Below are 22,188 nucleotides of genomic sequence, written 5' to 3' on the forward strand. Positions count from 1 at the left end.
CCTCTTCCTAAATTTTGTTTTAAGATGTGATTACTCTAGGGTTTACCACCCACCTCTTTAACTTATCCCACCCTACCTTCATTATACCATTTTATGTATAGTGTAAGAACTTTATAAACCTTATACAGTTGACCCTTGAACAACCCGGGGACTAAGGGGGCACTAACCCCTGCACAGTCGAATGTATAACTTTACAATTGGCCCCCCATATCCATGGTTCCTCATCTGTGGATTCAGCCAACCTTGGATTGTATAGTACTGTAGTATGTATTTATTGGAAAAGTCCGCATATAAGTGGACCCATATAATTCAAACCCGTGTTGTTCATGGGTCAGCTGTACTTCTAATTCCCCTGAGCCAACCTTTGTGTTATTGTTATTGTACATTTTACTTTTACATGTTATAAATCTCATAAATAATTGTTATATTTGCTTTAGACAGTTATCTTTTAAAGGCATTACAGATAAGAAAAAGTGATTTTTAAAATTTGCTTTCATTTTCACAGTTTCTGGAACTCTTTATTTCTTTTTGTAGATCCAGGTTTCCATTTGGTATCATACTTCTGCCTGAAGAACTTCCTTCCAATATTGCCAGCCAACTGGCGGTACAAGAAATGACTTCTTTCAGCTTTTGTTTGTCTAGAAGTCTTTATTTTGCCTTCATTTTTGAGAGATATTTTTACTGCATATAGAATTGACTTTTTTTTCTCTTAGTGTTTTAAAGATGTCACTTTGTTGTCTTCTAACTTGCATGGTTTTTGAGACATCACTGTAATTCTAATCTTTATTTCTCTGTACATAATCTTTCTTTTTTTCTCTTGCTGCCCTTCAAGATATTCTCTTCATTTTGATTTTCAGCTTTTGGGCTATAATGAATATAGTTGTGTGGATTTTTAATTCCTTCTGCTTGGTGTTCTCTGAAATTCTTGCATCTGTGATTTGATGTCCTGCATGACTTTTGGATGATTCTTGTCTGTTACATCTTCAAATTTTTCTTCTACCCTATTCTTTTCCATTTCTCCTTCTGGGACTCTGATTACATGTATTGTTCCACAGTTCTTGGATGATCTTTTTTTTTTTTGTATCTGTGTATATGTGCATGCCTACGTGCATGTGTGTTATTTTGGATAATTTCTATTGATCTAGCCTCAAGATAACCTGAGCCTTTCCCTAATTGGGTCCAGTCTACTGATGAACCATCTAGGGAATCCTTTATCTTTTATCATGTTTTTTATTTCTATCATTGACATTTGACTCTTTCTTATAGCTTACACATCTCTGTTGAAATTCCCCATCTCTTTATGCAAGTTGTGCACTTTTTTCTACTTGGTGCCTGAACATATTAGTCATAGCTTTTTAAAAGTTCTTGTCTGATAGCGTCATCTCTCAGTTGGGTTTTGTTGATTACTGTATCTCTTGACAATGGGCTTTTTTCTTTTTTCTTGCTTTTCCATGTGTCTTGCAGTTTTTGATTGAGTTCCAGCTACATGTGTAGAAGAATGGTAGAGATAGAAGTAAATGCTATTTGTACCTGTAAATGGACAAGCATCTTTTTTCACAGGCCATTTGTGTGGGGAGTCGAATTACACTCATCAGTAGTTGAGCTGGATTTGGGTTTTGTTGTTGGTACCTTTGCCTTTAGTATACCACAGACTTTACATTCCTCCTGCAGTAGACTCTTGTTACCTTGTGCTTGGAGTGGGAGGCTTGGGTGCTGTAGGGTTTTCTCAGTTTTCCTGTTTTCTCTTTAGGTTTAGTTGTCTCTGCCCACCTTGCTACAGATAGGGGTCTCTGTCCATGCTCCTGCCCCTCCTCTCTCTGAAGGCTGTCACTACTTGTTATTCACTGCTGGGCTTGTGGTAGGGGCTGGTGTTTTTTTTTTTTTGGTGGGGGGTGGGGTGTCTTGATCCAGCCTTAGTCTTATTCAGGCCGTTGGACTTGGGGGTGGGGCTTTTTCAGTGTTTTTTTTTTCCCTCAGCCAGGTTAGTTATCCTTGCTTATCCAGTTACCTTTGCGTGGGAGTTTCCTGTCCCTTTCCCAGCTACAGTCACCCTCCACCTCAGCATGGTGTATTGGTGTAGGATACTGGCCCCTGGGTAGTTTCTGACACTTGTCTCATAGGTAAAAGGATTTTGCTTCCTCCATCAGCAGGTCTTTGCCTGTATCCTGGGAAGGTGTTTCCTATCCCTCCCTAGAGGCAGAAGGGCTTTGTTTCCATTCTTTCCTCAGAAGTAATCTTTGCCAGAGCCCTGTGGGTGGGAAGTTTTGTTACCTCTACCTCAAACTTAAGTTTTTTGCTTTGTAAGATCTGTAGAAGGTGGTGTGGCTTTTTTCCCCCTCGTGGCCATCAGTTACCTCCTTCCTGCTTATGCCACAAAGGAGACTTTCTCTGTTTTCCTTTCCTGCCCCCAATCTTTCTTGTGAGCATACGGTGAAGGTCCAAGAGCTTCTTCTGAGCTTGAGAGTGAGTGGAAATTTCCCTTGTGTCTGGGATCCTTGCTACTTTAAACTGATACCATGCTTGGCCTTTCAAATTTTAGCTAATTTCTTGGGTGCTTGGATGGTGGCCATCTCTTTCTCCCATATTCTGCCGAAAAGTGAGACAGTTTGTCCCCTTTCTCCTTGAATGGGCTTATCCCTCTTAGGAATTTTATTTGTTGGGCTGCTTTGCAACCTCAGCTCTCTGATGTGGCTTAAAAATAGACTTTTTTTTTGGCTTACCCATTGGTTTCTCATTGTTTGGGAGGGATCATCAGTCTTTGTAGCTGTTTACATTCCAGGTAGAGGTGGAACTCCCATTCATAAGTTTTAATTGATGTTTGGTAATAAGATAGGCTTGAATTTACATTCTCTGGTCATCTTTTAAAAACTTCTTTAATCCCAATATTGCCTCATGAGAGGCAAGTTTTAATGTAGGCATTGTTAGAGTTCCGAATTTTATATTAAAAATAAAATGGCATTATGCCAAAAAATAACCCTCTGCCCAACATCCAATTCTAAGTAGTGGCTAAATGCAATTGGAGCCCCTCCACCAGATACCTGGCCATTTTGGAACAAACAAAATTATGAAATGGATTTTAGAGCATTTAATTAAGAAGAAATGGCCTTTGGGTATTTTCTGTAAAAGTTGTGGCATAGTCCTGTTTATTCATGAAAGATTTCCTGTTTCACAGATTCTCCAGGTCTCTAAGTGCGTTTTCCTTCCATCCAAGTTGTTTATTCTTCTTGCTACATTGAGGAACCTACATGTTCTTGCTGGCTTCTCTAGTCAGTGTCTTCCCATGTGGTTTTCTTTCTTAAATATTGTAGTGAGAACCTAATTGGTTTTTATGTACTCTTGTAATGGAGCAGTGACATTTTTTTGTTTATAACTTTTTAAACTCATTAAAAAGTGGTAACACATGTGCCTTGTAAATCATTTGAACATTGCAGAAAAGTGAATGGAGGAAAATAATCATCACTTATAATTCCATGTAGAATAACTCTTAGCATTTTGCATTATGGCTTGTTTCCAAGAATAAATAAATTAGCTAATAAATATATATATCACAGTTAAAATCATAATATGCATACAATTTTATATTTGGTATTTAACGTTAATCACAGACATCTTCCTGCATCATTGAAAGGTCTTACTAAACATTTAAAATGGGACATATAGTCCATTATTTGGAGTTTTGCAAAATGCACTAGAAACTGTCTTTTCCAATAACTACTCCCCTTTGTAGCATTCATAATTTGAAAATCAGAAAGGTTTAAATTTGAAGCTCATTTAAAAAACTTATTCCATTTGTAATTGTATTCCAGTGCATAGAGATATTTAGGTTTCTGATTGTTTCTAAAGGGGGTTTTGGTTTTTGGATTCCAATGACCTTATGGCTTTTCTTTCTTTTTAAATTTCAGAATTCCATACGACATAATCTGTCGCTGAACAAGTGTTTCCTTAAAGTGCCTCGATCCAAGGATGACCCCGGAAAGGTAGGATTCATTTTCTTAAGATAAAATAATTGGATTCTTCGTTGTATCTGTTGGCATGTTTGAATCTGAGTTATATTTGTTATATAAAGAAAGAGAATTGGAATGAAAGCATTTAGGAACTCGTCTAGTTCATTGATAAGGAACCTTTGTGAAAGAGCAAGTCCTCCTTTACCCACCCTGCCCTATTCCACCTCACCTTACCCTTTTAGTTGATATGCTTCAAGGACCAGCCAGGCAGGGAGAGATTTCTTTTTAAGCAGTGAGAAGCTAGCTAGCTAGTATAGAGCTGGCCCTCTGTTATAGTTTGCTGTTTCTAATCTAGTTTTTGTTTGGTTATTTTCTTAAGTGTTATGCATTAAGTTAAATTTGGCTTTTGAATTGCTTGTTGAAACCACAATTTATTATTACATAGAAGAAGAGAATCTGTATGTAATTGACAAGTGGAAGTAACTCTTACCCTGAAGTAAAATTTTCTCCGTTATATCCTTGTTTTCTTAGTTGCTGTTTTTTCCTCTTCATTCCATTTATCTTTTGCCATTGTTACATTTTTAGTATTTTATCTGCAGAAATGTCCCTTTTTTTTGGTTTCAAAGCCATGTCAAATACATGTGGCCTGAACTTGGTACTAGTTGCTTGGTTTCTAAAGCTCAGAGTACTTGCTTGGACCATATTTGGTTGTCATGATAAATTGTTAGTTAGATTAAGACTTTGAGATAGATTATCTGTTGTCAAGCACGCATTCTTTTTTGGATGGTTAGACTTCTTGTCATCTTCTTCAGGCTACTGTCCCTGGAAGAATTTTTCTAAAATGTAAGCCTGGTCATGTTATCACCCTGCTTAAAAGCACTCCCCAGTGTCCTGGAGATGTTTCTTTGTTATAAAATATCCTTTACTATCTTTTCCTTAATCTGCCTTTCTAGCAATGATTTTACCTCATTCAAGACTCACTGTGAGGAACTATCGATACTTGAGGTTTCCCAGACATGCCTTTCCTATGGTTTTCTCTTATTGCACAAACTCCCTCTACTTGTCTGCATACTCCTTGTTTTTTAAGATTGAGCTGCAACATTACCCTCTGAAGTTTTTTTGTTTTCACATACTTCAGCTGAGTTTGTTGTTCCATCTTTTGAGTTCCCGTTACTTTGTCAGCATCGTAGTAGTTCCTAACTGGTTTCTCTATCCTGGGGCTTAGTATCTCCAGTTTATAGTAGCCAGCCATCTTTCAGAAAGGTTAACCTAATCATATGGGCTCTTTGTTTAAAATCTTCATTGGTTATCTATTGCCTTTAGGTTAAAGTCTGAACTTAAGAGGGTAGGGACAGTATGTGTATTGTTCACTTTTTAGCCCCTGTTTCTTGCACAGTGGCTGGTGGCACTGAGGAGACACTCTTGTTGAATGAGTGAATGAACGTAAAGTTCACCCTTGAACAATGCGTGGGTTAAAGGCACTGACCCTCTGCACAGTCGAAAATCCCAAGTATAATTTATAGTCAGCCCTTGGTATAAACGGTTTCTGCGAATCCACAGTTCTACATCTCCAGATGCAACCAACTGCAATTGTAGTATTTAATGTTGAAAAAAATCCATGTATGAGTGGACCCGTGCAGTTCAAACCTGTGTTGTTCAAGGTCAGCTGTATTGTATCCTCTGCTAGACTGTTAACTTCTTGAGGTTGGGCATGGAGAGTTATTCATCTCAATTGTAAAGCAGGCACTCTTACATGATGAATGTTTTATAGCACCTTCTATGATCTGCCCCATCAAGTTGGTTCTCAATAAGATTGAATAGATTATTGTAATAGTCTTGTTTGACCCAGTTTATTATTTGTCTGTATTCATAACTCTCTAAGATTGTGAATAGGAATTGGTGAAATTTTTCTTTCCTTTAAAGCAGGCTTATTATAAAAAAAAGAGGAATTATAACTTTTTATATTTGCTTCATTACAATTTCTGATGGGTAGTGAGTGTATGTGAATCTGACTAAAAATCTTCTTAAACGAGTTTAGAGATTAGCTGTTTTATTAGAGTTCTGTGAAGATACTAATTGGAATCTGTAAACATTTGATTCAGATTTGATTTTTAAATGAGGTTAAAATCATTAAAAAAGAAAAAAACAACACCCATGAATGCTGAACTATATTATGTACTAAATTTTAACCAATTGGGTATCTATTTTAAAAATCTTGTGCTGTTAGGTTTTTTTTTGTGCAGAACTTAAAAGCTTTTTCTACCTTTAATTAAATAATATCATGGGGTAAGGCAGGTGAATAAGTAATACCATGTTATTCTTTGCAACTATTCATTTTGAATCAGGGTTGTCTTACTCCTATGCAACCAAAACAGTACAGAAATAAATTGAATCCTGGGAGGTTAATAAAAGCTTTCAACTTTTACCATTAGTCTTTAATTTTAAAGTTTCATTTTTATCAAAACACATCATTGTTCTCATTGACTTTGGTGATTATAGTAAATATACATTTGATATGATAAGTATCATACATTTATCACTGATGTGATAAATATCATACATTTGATAATACATTTCTACTAACAGTCATCTTTATTTTCAGTCTCAAGGTGAGATTTAAATACCCATTGTTCTTATTAATTTTGGTCAGAAGTAAATGTTGTAAATCTGATCTTATAAAATACATTTATATGAATAAAATCATTTTAGTTTTTGATATCAAAATAAGATTTTTGTTTAAAAAAGTTCTATTGCTTAAAAAAAGTTTTGAAAACCTCAGATCTGGCCCATTTTATAGACGAGGAACTAAGTAAGGCCAGTAAATGAGGAATGACTTGCCCAAGTTCAGTGTGGAATTAGAACCCAAGTGTATTGGCCAGACTTACTTGCAAGTCACAGAAACCTATTACAGACTAACTTAAGGGAGAAAATATCTGCAGGAAGGGCTGGAACTGGAGAGGATTCTTCAGTTGTATCACCGGAGATGTCTCTTTACATCCCTTAGTCCTGCTAGCTTCTCTGATGGCTTCATTTTCAGCCCAATTCGTGACAGAGATGGCCATCAGGAGCTTCTGGCATATATTCTACTAGTTTAGTAACCCTTAGCAGTGAGTGAGTGAGTGGTGCCCTCCCCACCAAATCCCCTGGAGTACCACAAACATCTTAGAATGAGTGCCCAACAAGCAGAATACACTTGGTTTCTTGGTTCCTAGACTGGTGTTTTTTCCACTATACCAGTTTTCCTTGAAAGGGAAGCCAAAATGTTAGTTAAGTTTTGGTACTTATGAATTGTTTTTTCTTTTTGTATTACAGTGTTTCCTGGCATTTGAGGAGCTTTTCCAAAACCACCCTCACCACAGTGGGAGAAAACCATTGAGCCAAGGTGGGGTGGGAGTAGTTTTTGGTCTTGGGTGATGGGTGTACTTTAACCCCTTAGGATTTTGCTACCTGCTGCCATGATCCAGATGGGTCCAAGAGGTAGAGTTAGAAGTAGCTCATACAGCTTCTTCTTCCCTATACTTTTATGGTATAACTCTGTTCAGTGTGTTATCAGGAGAAGTGTAGAAGCCAACTTCAACTTGAAAAGTATTGTTTAATTACAGGTGCTTTTATATGATTATTTATTCCTGACTCAATCCTTTATTTTCTAGAAGCTTTTGTCATAAAAGCCCTTAATATTTGATACTCTCCCATGTACATTGATGGTCTGAAATCCATTTTTCTCAGTTCCCTGAAACTAAATACAAACAGCTACATTATTGCTTTCTTTAAAAAGAAACCCAAAATGAAATTACATTTTGCATCCATAGCTCTGCTGCTTTTTTGGGGATAGATTTCTGTTTTCTTTTCCCTTGATTATAGCCCTGTTTCTGTATCCTGCAGTCTGTTTTTTTGTTTGTTTGTTTTGTTTTTTTGTTTTTTAATTCTGTCTCTTATCTCTCCTCTTATCATTAGCTTTGTTTTTTGTATTTTTGTCTGGTTTTTTGATCTAATTTTTTTGGTAAAAGCCTTCTTATTCTGGAATTCACAAATGCCTCTTAATTATCTTCAAGGTAAGTATTTTGCTCACATTATGGAAAGACAAATCCTATCAGCTAAATTCAGTTTTCTAAAAAACTAGAGTTCTCTTTTTTGCTTTCCAGCTTAATCTTTTCTCAACCTTGTTCCCTCTTCTCTGGCTCAGGAAAATGATACTTTGACTTTAAAGGAAATAAAAGATTATAAGAAGTAGTTTTAACAATTGCATAATTAAATAGCAGCAATTGGGCTCTAAGAGAAATGAGATGATAGCTAAGAAGTTTAAGACCCCCTGAAGGCCCCCTGCCTGGCCTGGGAGAGATAACTACAGTGAATTCATAGGAAGAAGAGGTTTTTGTTTTTTGGATGCTTTTTCTTCCCTGGGGTGGGGAGGTTGTAAGTGCTCAATGGCTGTGGAGATCGGGGGTCTCCTGGTTTGTGAGGAGACAGCAGCTCACTGCTAGAGAATTAACTTTTGGAAGTTCTGAGATTGTGATTATTTTCTACTCCTGCCCTCTGTCATAATGTAAGAGACCATAACATAGTTGACTGATTGCTTTTGTTCAAAGGGTATTCTTTTTTGGCCATGTTAGTATTGTGTTGTATTTATTTGTCAATTGTCTGTTATTTGTTAGTATCCTGTTTTGGTCATTTCATTTGTAAAGGGTTGTAGAAAGACTGGAGAGGTTTGAGAGAACATAAGATATAGCATTAAGTGATAAACAGTGTTGCAGGAATCATAGGTATGTACCTTGAAGAAGGAAGATAGTATTAAGTTTAATAATAGTCTTAAAGTAGATGTATGATTTTTGTAAGGAAGAAGTTGATGTCTTATCTGTGTCTTTGAATAAAACCAAGCAGGAAGTAGAACTTAAAGATAGGCAAGAGTTCTGTTGGACAGAAATAAGTACATCATATTATTGGAGTGAAAAAACACTCATAGGGTTCCCAAGGGAGGCTTTAGAGTTTGCCACTTCTAAAGCACTTCAAGGAGAGCAGAAATTATTATTATTAGTTTTAACTCATGATAGGTAAGAACTCCCTTTTGAAGGCTGAGAAGAGGACATGATCAAGAGCAACCCATCAGAACAAAGTTGAGATGGAATCAGGAATTAAGGGAATTAATGTAAGTACTAACATGAGGTCAAGAGTGAAGAAATGGGTTGATGCCAAGAGTGCATGTTAAGGCAGAAGTGGATTATGAATGTAAGGCGGTCAGTTAGACAAACCAGGGTTAGAAAACCCAGACTAAGCATTGAGAGAGGCATTCAGAGAGGATTTGAAAAATTGGGTTAGATAAGAGATGAGGGTCTGATTCAGAGAGACAACACGGCAGAAACAGAAAGTAGTGCTGGCACAGACCCTGACAATACACTGTTAGTCAAAGCAGTTTAGTTAGAGCTGCCTTTTACTTGCACATGCAGTAGTCTCTGTTCTTAAGGGTGGGAAATAACAGTTTGTTGCTGTTGGCCTTTTTTCTTTTCCAGATCTAAACTGCTTTTTAAAAAATAATTTTTTTGCCCTCAGATTAGTTTTTTAAAAAATTATACATGGTAAAATTTACTCTTTGGCGTGTAATTCTAGTAGTTTGACCAGTGCATACAGTGTGAGCATCACCATGGTCAAGATACAGAACAGTATTGCCCCTTGGTAGTCAGTGCCCCCCTGCTCCCACTCCAAGTCCTGGCAACCACTGATCTATTTTTTGTTCTTATAATTTTGCCTTTTCCAGAAATTCGTATAAGTGGGTCTCATACAGTAGGTGGCCTTTTGAGTCTGACTTCTTTCGCTTAGCATAATGCATTTAAGATCCATCTGTGCTGTTAGTATCAGCAGTTCCATTTTATTTCATATAGTTCATCTTATGGATTTACCAGTTTAGTCACCATTTGAAGAGCATGTGGGTTGTTGCCAGTCATAAGTTCATTTGAGCATCAAGTTTTTTTCTTTTAGGCTTAGATTCAATAGTTAATTTGATAAATACTGAGATACAAGACAGTGGTGAATTAACCTAAACTAGTAACATACAAGTCATACTATCTATCATATGTGAGTTATAGTAAATATTATATGAGTTATATAGTAAATATAGGTGAGCTGTCTGTCTCTTGGAAATATGTTGTGATGTAGTAAAACCTTATTTATCTTCAACTTAAATAATTTCTAAAAAGATTAGGTTAAGGCACTGATGATTTAAAAACAAAATGTGGCCAACTATTAATTGCTTAATAGAATATACTGTTTTTAAGTATCCTTAACATTTAGAGAAACCATTTACTATACTACAATCAGTATACTAATTACATATTATTCATTTTTTTAACATCTTTATTGGAGTATAATTGCTTTACAGTGTTGTGTTAGTTTCTGCTGTATAACAGAGTGAATCAGCTATATGTATACATATATCCCCATATCCCCTCCCTCTTGCGTCTCCCTCCCACCCTCCCTATCCCACCCCTCTAGGTGGTCACAAAGCACCGAGCTGATCTCCCTGTGCTATGTGGCTACTTCGCACTAGCTAGCTATTTTCCATTTGGTAGTGTATATATGTCCATACCACTCTCTCACTTCATCTCAGCTTACCCTGCGCCCTCCCCATGTCCTCAAGTCCATTCTCTACGTCTGAGTCTTTATTCCTGTCCTGCCCCTAGGTTCTTCAGAACCTTTTTTTTTTTTTTTTTAGATTCCATATATATGTGTTAACATACGGTATTTGTTTTTCTCTTTCTGACTTACTTCACTCTTACATAGTATTTTTAATCCATTGATTAAGAGTGAGTTCCTTAATAATCTTTTCTGGGCAACACTTAGATTAATTTGATAATCAATGTAAAAGTAATAAAAGACTGTATTTGTTCAACAAGAATGTTCCAGAGACCTGAGCTGGCATTGGAATAGTTTTTTTTTATTTATTTTTTATTTTTTTTTGCATTACGCGGGCCTCTCACTGTTGTGGCCTCTCCCGTTGCAGAGCACAGGCTCCGGACGCGCAGGCTCAGCGGCCATGGCTCACGGGCCCAGCCGCTCCGCGGCACGTGGGATCTTCCCAGACCGGGGCACGAACGCGTGTCCCCTGCATCGGCAGGCGGACTCTCAACCACTGCACCACCAGGGAAGCCCTGGAATAGTTTTTGTCCATACATTCATTCAGCCAGTTAGCCACCCAAGCTACCTGCCTTTGAGTGCCTACTGTGTATTGACTGTTGGTAGCCTATTTTTGTGGTCTGAGTAGAGTGATTATTAACCTGTTGCCCAAACTAGAAACTTCTGAGAATAAAAAGACATTTTTCTCAATTATGTATAGGCAATAGGTATAAACCAAAACTAAAACCGGGAAGGATGTTCACTCTGTCTATATGGTGCATGCAAATGCTGTACCTTGGAGTTGTGGGCAGCTACCCAGGAGCAGCACCCTAAGATGATGGAGGGTAAAAAAAAAAAAAAAAAAAAACCTATAAAATTGGATTGCCGTATCTAAACTGAGAGAGAAAAAACATTGAGACACATGGTCTGAAGCCAAAGAAGTCAGGGGCAAAAGGGATCCAGTACTATGTCTGAGGCTCTTGATACGGTGTGCACTGAGAGCAGAGAATAGTCTGTGATGATTCACTTTACCAATGAGCATATATACATGATAATATAGTTAGTTAAAACATAAAATTCACAGATTTAGCCATTTGGAATGGCTAGGCTATTTATGACAGGGACTGCTTTCCCCAGGAATATGAAATTAATATTAACTTCTTGGGTTTATTTATATTTAATCAGATAATGGCATTTTTATTAGGCTGTTTCTAATCTAAGAGCTGTTAAAGAAAGGTCATATCAGTGTGTAGTAGAGCAGGGGGCTTTGTACTGACATAAAATTTCAGTCAGAAATTATTGGAATAATTAAAATGTACTTTATTTGAAGTGATATTTTGTAATGATGAAAATAAAGGCATTTAAGTCCATTGTTCATCTTTGACACATCTTGAAGTTGGCAGGTGATTCGGTTTTGGAAGATGTGTTCAGAGCTGGACAATTCTAGTTTGTGATCTTTCTTTGGGATTTTACAGACTAAGACATTGCCTTCTTCTCCAGGAGGACGTTAACTTGCTGTACCAGAATTGTTGATGTAAGTTAATAATAATGCCTACATTTGTATATAGCTTTACAGACTAGGGGGCTATTTTTTTTTTTGTTTTTTTGCCGTACACGGGCCTCTCACTGTTGTGGCCTCTCGCGTTGCGGAGCACAGGCTCCGGACGCACAGGCTCAGTGGCCATGGCTCACAGGCCCAGCTGCTCCGCGGCATGTGGGATCTTCCCAGACCGGGGCACGAACCCGTGTCCCCTGCATCGGCAGGCGGACTCTCAACCACTGCGCCACCAGGGAAGCCCAAGGGGGCTATTTTACATGCATTATCTCAATCTTTAAAACAAAGTTGTATTCAGGCCTCAGTTTTAGATAGTGATCTTTAAGTCCATAGTAGATTTTTCCATAACAGATTAGTTCACGTAAATCTCATATAATGGAATGTCACATAAATGGAATCATTTGGTATATACTCTGTGTCTGTCTTCTTTCATTCAGCATAATGTCTGTGATGCTATTGCATATGTCAGTTGTTTCTTATTATTGCTAAGTAGTATTCCATTGTATGTCTATACCACAATTTTTTGTCCATTTATCTGTTGGTGGACATTTGGGTTGTTTTCAGTTTAGGGCTATTATGAACAAGCTACTAAGAAATTCTTATACAAGTTTTCTATGGACATATGCTTTTGTTTCTCTTGAATAATGGAAGGATTGTTATGTTAAAGGGTAGATGGAACATTAACTTGATAAGAAACTGCTAAATCTTTCTCCAAAGTGGTTGTGTATTTTACATTCCCAGTAGCAAGACATGTGAGTTCCAGTTGCTCCATATCCTGACTGACAGTTGATATCACCTATCTTTTTTTAAATTACTTTTTATTGGAGTATAGTTGATTTCCAATGTTGTGTTAGTTTCTGCTATACAGCAAAGTGAATCAGTTATACATATACATATATCCACTTTTTTAAAGATTCTTTTCCCATATAGGTTATTACAGAGTACTGAGTAGAGTTCCCTCTATCTTTTTAATTTTAGTCATTTTAGAGGATGTGATGTAGTGTCTCATAATGGTTTTATTTTGAACTTTCCTGATGACCATTGATTTTGAGCATCTTTTTTATGTGCTTATCTGTCATTTGTATATCTTCACTTCTTAAAGTTCTTTTAAAGTCTTTTGCAATTTTTTTCTTTTAAAATTTGGTTGTCATTATTACTGAGTTGTAAGACTTTTATGTATATTTTAGATATGTCTTTTCTTGGATTTATATTGTGTAAACATTTTTTCAAAATGTGATTTGCCTTTTTGTTTTCATAATAATGTCTTAAAAAGAGAAGTTTTAGATTTGATGAAGTCTAATTTATTAATTTTTCATTTAATGATTAACGACTTGTGTGTCTTGTCCAGGAAATCAACCAAGGTCATAAATATTTTCTCCTCTGTTTTCTTCTGTAGGTTTTATAGTTTCAGTTTTTACATTTAGGTCTGTGATCCATTTCAAATTAATATTTATGTATGGAGTGTTTAATCTTCCTGTTGAATTGTTCTTTTATCTTTATGAAATGTTTTTCTTAATTTCTTCAAATACTCTTTGTCTTAAAACTTTATTTGTCTGATATTAATATAGCTACTAAAGCTTTCTTGTGCAACTTCATGGTATATTTTTTTCTAGTATTTGGCTTTTTTTTTTTTTTTTTGCGGTACGTGGGCCTCTCACTGTTGTGGCCTCTCCCATTGCGGGGCACAGGCTCCGGACGCGCAGGCTCAGCGGCTCCGCGGCATGTGGGATCCTCCCGGACTGGGGCACGAACCCGTGTCTCCTGCATCGGCAGGCGGACTCTCAACCACTGCGCCACCAGGGAAGCCCCTCTAGTATTTTGCTTTTAATCTATAAATGTCTTTGTATTTAAAGTGTGTGTCTTATAAACAGCATGTAGCCATTGACTCTTCCTTCTTAAATTCAGTGTAACAGTCTGCCTTCTAATTGGAGTGCTTAGTCTGTATTTAATATGATTATTGGTTTGGTTGTTCTTTTTTTTCCTTTTGTTTCTGTGTTGCTTCATTTTTGCAACCTTTGTGGTTAATCAAATATAGTATTCTGTTTTATTTTCTCTAATGACTTATTAGCTATATGCTCCTTTTCTTTATTTTTCAGTAGTCATTCTAGAGCTTAACAGTATGTATTATTAACTTATCAGAGTCTATTTTGATGTAATATTATACCACTTTTCACTTTACACCTCACACTTCATACCACTTACTACTTGCCTCTTCCCATCCGTTTCACAAGCGTAATAACCCTACAACAGTATAATTCCATTTATCTACCCATCCTTTTCTTTGTGCTGTTGTCATATCTTGTACTTCTCCTTGCATCATAAATCCCACCTTAGGATTTGTTTTATTTGCCTTAAAAGGTTAGTTGTGTTTTAAGGAAGTTATTTTGACTAAAATATTTTCCTAATTTTTTATCTTTTCTGATGTTCTTTTCTATAAATCCAAATTTCAATCTGATATCTTTCCTCTTTAGCCTAACAACATCCTTTGGCATTTCTTGTAGTGCAGGACTGTAGGCAACACATTTTGTAGGCTTTTGTTTACTTGCAAAGGTCTTTATTTCATCCTCATATTTTTTGGGGGTGTGGAATATTGAGTTTTTTGGGTTTTCCCCATCTTTCAGACCTTTGAAGATGTTCCATCATCCTTGGTCTCCATTATTTCTGGAGAAAAGTCAGCTGTCATTTATAATATACTTTTATTTTCTTGTATGTAATATGCCCTTCCCCAGTCCTACCTCCTCTGATAGCGTTCAAGATTTTTTTCTTTATCTTTAGATTTAAGCAGTCTGTGATGTGCCTCAGTGTGGTTTTCTTTATTCTGCTTGGAATTTGCTAACCTAGGATCAATAAGAAGGGGTTTTCATCCAAATTTGAGATATTTTTGGTCATTATTTCTTTTAAAAAAAATATGGCCCCATTTTCTCTCCTTTGCTTTTAGTGTCCAATTAAAATATGATAGACTATTTGACATTGTTTCATAGGTCATTCTGGCTTTATTAATTTTCCTTTGTTCTTTTCCTTTTTGTTCCTTATATTGGGTACTTTTCACTGATCTAGCTTCAAGATCTCTGGCTCTCTGACTCTGTTCTGTCACATCTGGTGAATTATTGGACTTTTTGTTTCTAGAATTTCCATTTGATCCTTTTTTGTGTATGTTAAGAGAAAATTGGTGAAATGAGTTTAACCATTTGCTTTGATGCTGGAACATTAGGGCTTCTGTGTTGTCTCCAGCCAGTTTGTGGACATGAGACATGCCTAGGAGCTTCTGCTTCACTGTGGATTTTTATAAGAAGAAGGTATGTAGTAGTGTCCTGATCTATATAGGGTTTAGAACCTAATCCATTCTTTCATCTGATTCCTTACATCATCCCTGATGTTTTGAGATTCTGGGTTTTTATATGAAAACAAAGTAATTAGAAGAAATGAGATTTAAAAAAACAATTATTTTAATGATAAATAGCATGGATTATTGTGTCACCTCCAATTGTCTCCTTCCTCTAATCTCTGTTACCTTTGCTCCATCTATAACATTGCTGCCTTAAGCTGTGGTACACTAATAAACACACAGACCTACCTCTAATGCCACATTTTCAACCCTAGCCCTCAGCTTCATCTCCCTGAACTTTATATTGATGCTATACTGCACCATTGTTTTTGGATTTATGATGCAGTTAAATATCTTCATGTTGTTGCCCATACTCTTCATTGTATCTAGGTAGTCTTCCTTTCTATTTTACTCATTGTTTAATGCCCAGCTCAAGTGTCAGCATTACTCTGAAAGGAGGTAACCTTCCTTTTTCTCTTTGTTTCACCTTTTTCCTTCCTCCTTCCCTTCCTCCATTCCTGCTTTCCTTCCTCCCTCCTTCCCTATTTTCACCTCTTTCTTCCTTTTATTACCATAGTTCTTTGAATATACCACTGTTACAGCTCCTAAATGGTGTAGCTATCTGTATTTTGATCTATTCCACCCAGTTGTGAGTTTTTCGTTGACAAGGATTGGGTCTTTTTCATTTTCATAGGCCCGTAGCACCTAGCATAATATTTGATACATAGCAGATGTTTAATACATGTTTATCACAAGAATAAACATGTCTTTTCCTAGTTAACTAAGAAGTAGCTGTTCTGTTCTTCTTAAGGAAACTTTTCTAATTGTATATTAATTCTCTTGCTGTTTTAAATTAAAGGCTGGTCTTTAGATGTTCTAGAAATTGTCACTTTGCTTCTTTTCACTCAGACCTTTTCTTTTGATCAGCAAGCCAGGGGTCAAGATAATTTATTTCACTTCTTAATATTAACTCACATATACTTTGAATTTGAGAGACTTTGGAGTTCCTATTCTTTGGGTGGGTGAACTGCTTGACTTACTCTGACATTAATGACTATTTAGAACTTTTATCAAGACTAACGTGGTCCAAAGGAAAGCCAGGAAACAGCTTGAAATCAAGAAACTTGAATTCTTTATGGACATTACCACCTACTTTGCTTTGTGACAAGTGACTTTTGACTCTGTTGGGTATACCACTATATTAGATTAGAGCTCCTTGATTCCAGTTTTTTTCTTAATTAAAAAATATTTTTTATTGAGATATAATTCACATACCTTAAAATTTACCCTTTAAAAGTGTGTGATTCAGTGGTTTTCAGTATATTTGCAAAGTTGTGCAACCACCACTATCTAATTCCAGGACATTTCATTTTTAATTAATTAGTTAATTTCTTTATTGGCTGCGTTGGGTCTTCGTTGCTGCGCACGGGCTTTCCCTAGTTGAGGTGAGGGGGGCTGCTCTTCGTTGTGTCGTGCAGGCTTCTCATTGCAGTGGCTTCTCTTGCTGTGGAGCACGGGCTCTAGGTGTGCGGGCTTCAGTAGTTGCAGCACACGGACTCAGAAGTTGTGGCACGCGGGCTCAGTAGTTGCGGCATGTGGGCCCTTAGAGCGCGCGGGCTTCAGTAGTTGTGACGCGTGGGCTCAGTAGTTGTGGCTCGTGGGCTCTAGAGTGAATGCTCAATAGTTGTGGTGCATGGACTTAGTTGCTCTGCGGCATGTGGGATCTTCCCAGACCAGGGCTCGAACCCGTGTCCCCTGCATTGGCAGGCAGATTCTTAACCACTGCACCACCAGGGAAGTCCGACATTTTCATTTTATCAGTCCAAAAAGAAACCCACTTCTCATTACCAGGTACCCTCCCTCATCCTCCAAACTTCTGGCAACCAGTAATTTACTTTCCATCTCTATAGATTTGCATATTTTGGACATTTTATATAAATGGAATCATACAATATGTGACCTACTGTGTCTGGCTTCTTTCATTTAATGTAAGGCTTTCAGGGTCATCTATGTTGTAGCATATAGCGGCATTTTATTCCTTTTTTATGACTGAATGATATTTCATTGTATGGGTATATCACAGTTGTTTATCTGTTCATCAGTTGATGGACATTTGGGTGGTTTTCACTTTGGGCTGTTATGAAAAATGCTATGATTATTTGTGTATAAGGTTTTGTAGGGCCGTAATGTTTTCATTTCTCTTGGACATGTTTTCATTTCTCTAGGAGTGGAATTGTTGGGTCATATGTTTAATCTTTTGTACTGCCTCGACTGTTTTCTAAAGAGGCTGCACCAGTTTACTCTAACAATTACGAGGCTTCCAGTTTTTTCATATCCTTGCCAACACCTTTTATTGTGTGCCTTTTCTATTATAGCCATCCTAGGATGTGAAGTGGTATCTCATTGTATAATGGGCTTGATTTGCATTGCCCTGATGGCAGATGATGATGATCATCTTTTTATGTGCATGTTAGCATGCTCTTTGATAGAAATTGTAGGAGATGAGAAAGAATACTAGAAGATTAATACAAAATAATATGTGATCAAATAATGGAGGAGGGAATATTTCATATATATTTTATTTAACCCATAGTATATCATCAGGGTCTGTTGGACCCAATTTCGTTTTTGAGTATGTATTTTGAGTGGTTCTAATTTGTTAAGATTTTTACTTTATGACTTTTATTCTTTATAAGAAGTCTTCCAAAGCACAATTAGAAAATTTATCATCATCTTAAGAATTATTTCATCATTACCCATCAGTTTTTCTCCATCATGCCCAACCACTAAAATAACAAGAATATAGGAGAATGATTGAATGACCTAGAAGGACAATGAAGTAACGAAATTATCACTATTATCCTTCAGTTTTCTTATTGTGTTGCCCAAAGTATAGCATCCTTCAAGAAGGTGTAATAAAAGTCTGTAGATGCCATTTAAGTCTAGTCTTTTTTTGTTTTTTTCCCCTTTAGTTTTCATTGAACATAGTTGAGAGTTTAGGTATTTTTTTTCTGCTCAAAATGGCAAAGAGATGAAAATTGACAGAGGAAAATTGTTTACTGTTATCAGTAGAATCAGAAGATAAATACAGAGAGCAACACTCTAATTATGATGGTGAAATTGAGTGGATGATATTATAGATTAGTTTTCCCAAACCCAAGAAATACTGAGTTAGTGATATATTTCTAAGAACAGAAAGATACCTGCTATTCTCATCCATTTAGTCATTCAACAAGAAGGTGTTCATCATGCAGTACTTTGTGACTAGAATCTGAATCATCCCATTTTTCCCTAGGAAGTCATGTTACAGTATTTTTCACCTTTTATGATGTTTGTGCACCAAAATTCACTTGATATGGTTCATAAGTGGACAGATCCTGAAGTCTGATGTGTAAACAGAAGTGCTTACAAGGAAATAACTGATATAGAAATGAAAACATTAATTGGATTCATCATTCTTTTTGGGATTTATAAACCAAATATGAAAATGTTTTTTGCAGTTATGGAGCAGAGATGGCCATCCTTCAACAAAATTCTGAGCCATCAAAAATTACAAATGTATTGCATTTTGAAAAGTAGAAGAAGAACAAGAAGTAATAATATGCTAGAATCTATTAAATATATATTTCTAATCTGGAATCAGCATTGCCTTTTGATAGCAAAATATAAGGGAAAAAACCCCACAAGTAATAAAGTAGAACATTTTAGAGATTGGAAATCTGGAATCAGTATTTACAAGATAGATGTTTTAGTTTCATACACGACAGTTTAAGCACTTACATTCAAAAGATACTGACCATTTGATATACATACCTTCAAAACCAGAAAAATTGACTGTTTTAAATATGTATTATATATATAAAATATAGAAAGTTTGGGTTTGCTATGTTTATTTTTTTGGGGGGGTTTGATATGTTTAAATTCCTACTAAAATATCTCATACAAGGTTTTTTTCCACAATCCTTTTGTTATTTATTCTGTAAATTATTTGCAAAGTGACTTAACTATAAACAAGAAGTGTCTATTGGACACAGGTGGTAAATAAATGCTGATGACTAGTTTTCCTGATGTACACTTAGGGCTGATTGTCATGATTACTCTATGAAAGAGGTATGAGGAAAGTGGATCAAAGGTTTTGTAACTTGTCCGAGGTTATCGAACCAGATCTGGGATTTGAATCCAGGTCTGTGGGTTAATAGATGATCTCTTCAGGATATCACATGACCTTTTAAGTATTGTATAGGCATACATCATTTTATTGTGCTTTGCAGATACTGCATTTTTAATAAATTGAAGGTTTGTGGCAACCCTATGTTAAGCAAGTCTGTTGGGCACCATTTTTCCAACAGCATTTGCTCACTTCACGTCTCTGTGTCACATTTCGATAATTCTTGCAATATTTTAAGCTTTTTCATTATTGTTATAATTGTGATGGTGATTTGTGATCAGCGATCTTTGATGTTACTCTTGTTTGGGGTACCATGAACCATGCCCACATAAGACTGCAAGTTTAATTGGTAAATGTTGTTTGTATCCTGACTGTTACACTTACTGGACTTTCCTGCATTTCTCTCTCCCTCTCCTTGGGCCTCCCTATTCCCTGAGACACACCAATATTGAAGTTAGGCCAGCTGATAACCCTACAGTGGCCCCCAAGTATTCAAGTGAAAGGAAGAGTTGCACATCTCTCACTTTACATCAGAAGCTGAAAATGATTAAGCTTAGTGAAGAAGGCATGTCGAAAGCTGAGATAGACCAAAAGCTAGGCCTCTTGTGCTGAACATTTAGCCAAGTTGTGAATGCAAAGGAAAAGTTCTTGAAGGAAGTTAAAAGTCCTACTCCACTGAACATACAAATGATAAGAAAGTGAAATTACTGATATGGAGAAAGTTGTAGTGGTATGGATAGAAGATCAAACCAGCTACAACATTCCCCTAAGCCAAAGCATAATCCAGAGCAAGGCCCTAACTCTCTACAGTTATATGAAGGCTGAATGTGGTGAGGAAGTTGCAGAAGAAAAGTTTGAAGCTAGCAGAGATTGGTTCGTGAGGTTTAAGGAACAAAGCTGTCTCTATAACATCAAAGTGCAAGGTGAAGCAGCAAGTGCTGATGCAGAAGCTGCAGCAAGTTATGTAGAAGTTCTGGCTAAGATAATTCATTATGATGGTGACAGTAAACAATAGATTTTCAGTGTAGACAAAACAGCCTTCTATTGGAAGAAGGTGCCGTCTAGGACTGCCATAGCTAAAGAGAAGTACTGCCTGGCTGCAAAGCTTCAAAGGACAGGCTGACTCTCTTGTTAGGAGCTAATGTAACTGGTGGATTTAAGTTGAAGCCAGTGCTCATTTACCATTCTGACCACCAAGGTACATCTGCTAACAACATGGTTTACTGAATATGTTAAGCCTACTGTTGAGACTTACTGCTCAGAAAAAAGGATTCCTTTCAAACTATTACTGCTCATTGAAATTGTACCTGGTCACCCAAGAGCTCTGGTGGAGATGTACAATGAGATTAATGTTGTTTTCATGCCTGCTAATAACACAACATCATTGTGCAGCCCATGGATCAACAAACAATTTTGACTTTTAAACCTTACTATTTAAGAAATATATTTCATAAAGCTATAGCTGCCATAGTGATTCCTCTGATGGATCTGGGCAAAGGAAATTAAAAGTGTTCTGGAAAGGATTCAGCATTCCATATGCTTTTAGGAACACTCATGAATTCACTGGAAGAGGTCAAACATCAACATTAACAGGAGTTTGGAAGAAGTTGATTCCAACCCTCATGGATGGCTTTGAGGGGTTCTAGACTTCAGTGGAGGAGGTAACTGCAGATGTGGAGTGGGAGCATCAAGAGAACTAGAATTAAAAGTGGAGCCTGAAGATGGGACTGAACTGCTGCAAACTCTTGACAAAACTTTAATGGTTGAGGAGTAGCTTCTTAGGGATGAGCAAAGAAAATGGTTTCTTGAGATGGAATCTACTCCTGGTGAAGGTGAAGATTGTTGAAACAACAGCAAAGGATTTAGAATATTACATAAACTTAGTTGAGAAAACAGCAGCAGGGTTTGAGAGGATTGATTCCACTATTGAAAGAAATTCTGTGGGTAAAATCCTATCAAACAGCATTGCATGCTACAGAGAAATTGTTCATGAAAGGAAGAATCAATTGATGGGGCAAACTTCATTATTGTCTTATTTTATTAAATTGCCACAGCTACCAGCAACTACTACCCTGATTAGTCAGCAGCCATCAACATTGGGGCAGGACCCTCCACCAGCAAAAAGATTATAACTAGTTGATGGCTCAGATGATGGTTAGTATTTTTTAGCAATGAAGTATTTTTAAATTAAGGTACATACATTGTTTTTTTTAGACATAATGATATTGCACACTTAATAGACTATAGTGTAAACATAACTTTTATATGAACTGGGAAACTAAAAAATTCATGACTTGCTTTATTGTGATATTCATTTTATTGCAGTGGTCTGCAGCCGAACCTGTGGTATCTCTGAGGTATGCCTGTAGTACTTTTGTTGGAATTCAGCATTGTATATTACTTAGAGAAACCTTTATGGGGAGCTTGCCTTGAAGTGAAGGAAGTGAAAGAGATTGATGTCAGTATGGCTTAGATAAGAGTTGGAGTTAGCTCCTGAATCAGGTGGAACAGGTGGCCCAGATAGTGGATTTAGCAGACACAAATTTCAAAACAGCCATTATAAATATGTTGAAAGAATTAAAATAAAACATAT

At 36.6% G+C, this 22,188-nt stretch overlaps 1 protein-coding gene across 7 annotated transcripts in view; it reads left to right on the forward strand.

Moving 5' to 3' along the window:
- The window catches only part of FOXJ3 (forkhead box J3), a 130,850-nt gene that overhangs the window by 45,136 nt on the left and 63,526 nt on the right, over nt 1–22,188 (forward strand). For 6 of the 7 annotated variants that reach the window (XM_060140358.1, XM_060140356.1, XM_060140360.1 and 3 more), the window contains exon 4: nt 3,903–3,977. In XM_060140358.1, coding sequence (XP_059996341.1) covers nt 3,903–3,977 — 75 coding nt within the window. Of the gene's footprint in view, nt 1–3,902; nt 3,978–7,256; nt 7,327–22,188 lie in introns of all 7 variants that reach the window. The other variant, XM_060140363.1, reaches the window with a different exon arrangement.

The sequence above is a fragment of the Lagenorhynchus albirostris genome, chromosome 2 (assembly GCF_949774975.1).
Source record: "Lagenorhynchus albirostris chromosome 2, mLagAlb1.1, whole genome shotgun sequence".
NCBI lineage: Eukaryota > Metazoa > Chordata > Mammalia > Artiodactyla > Delphinidae > Lagenorhynchus > Lagenorhynchus albirostris.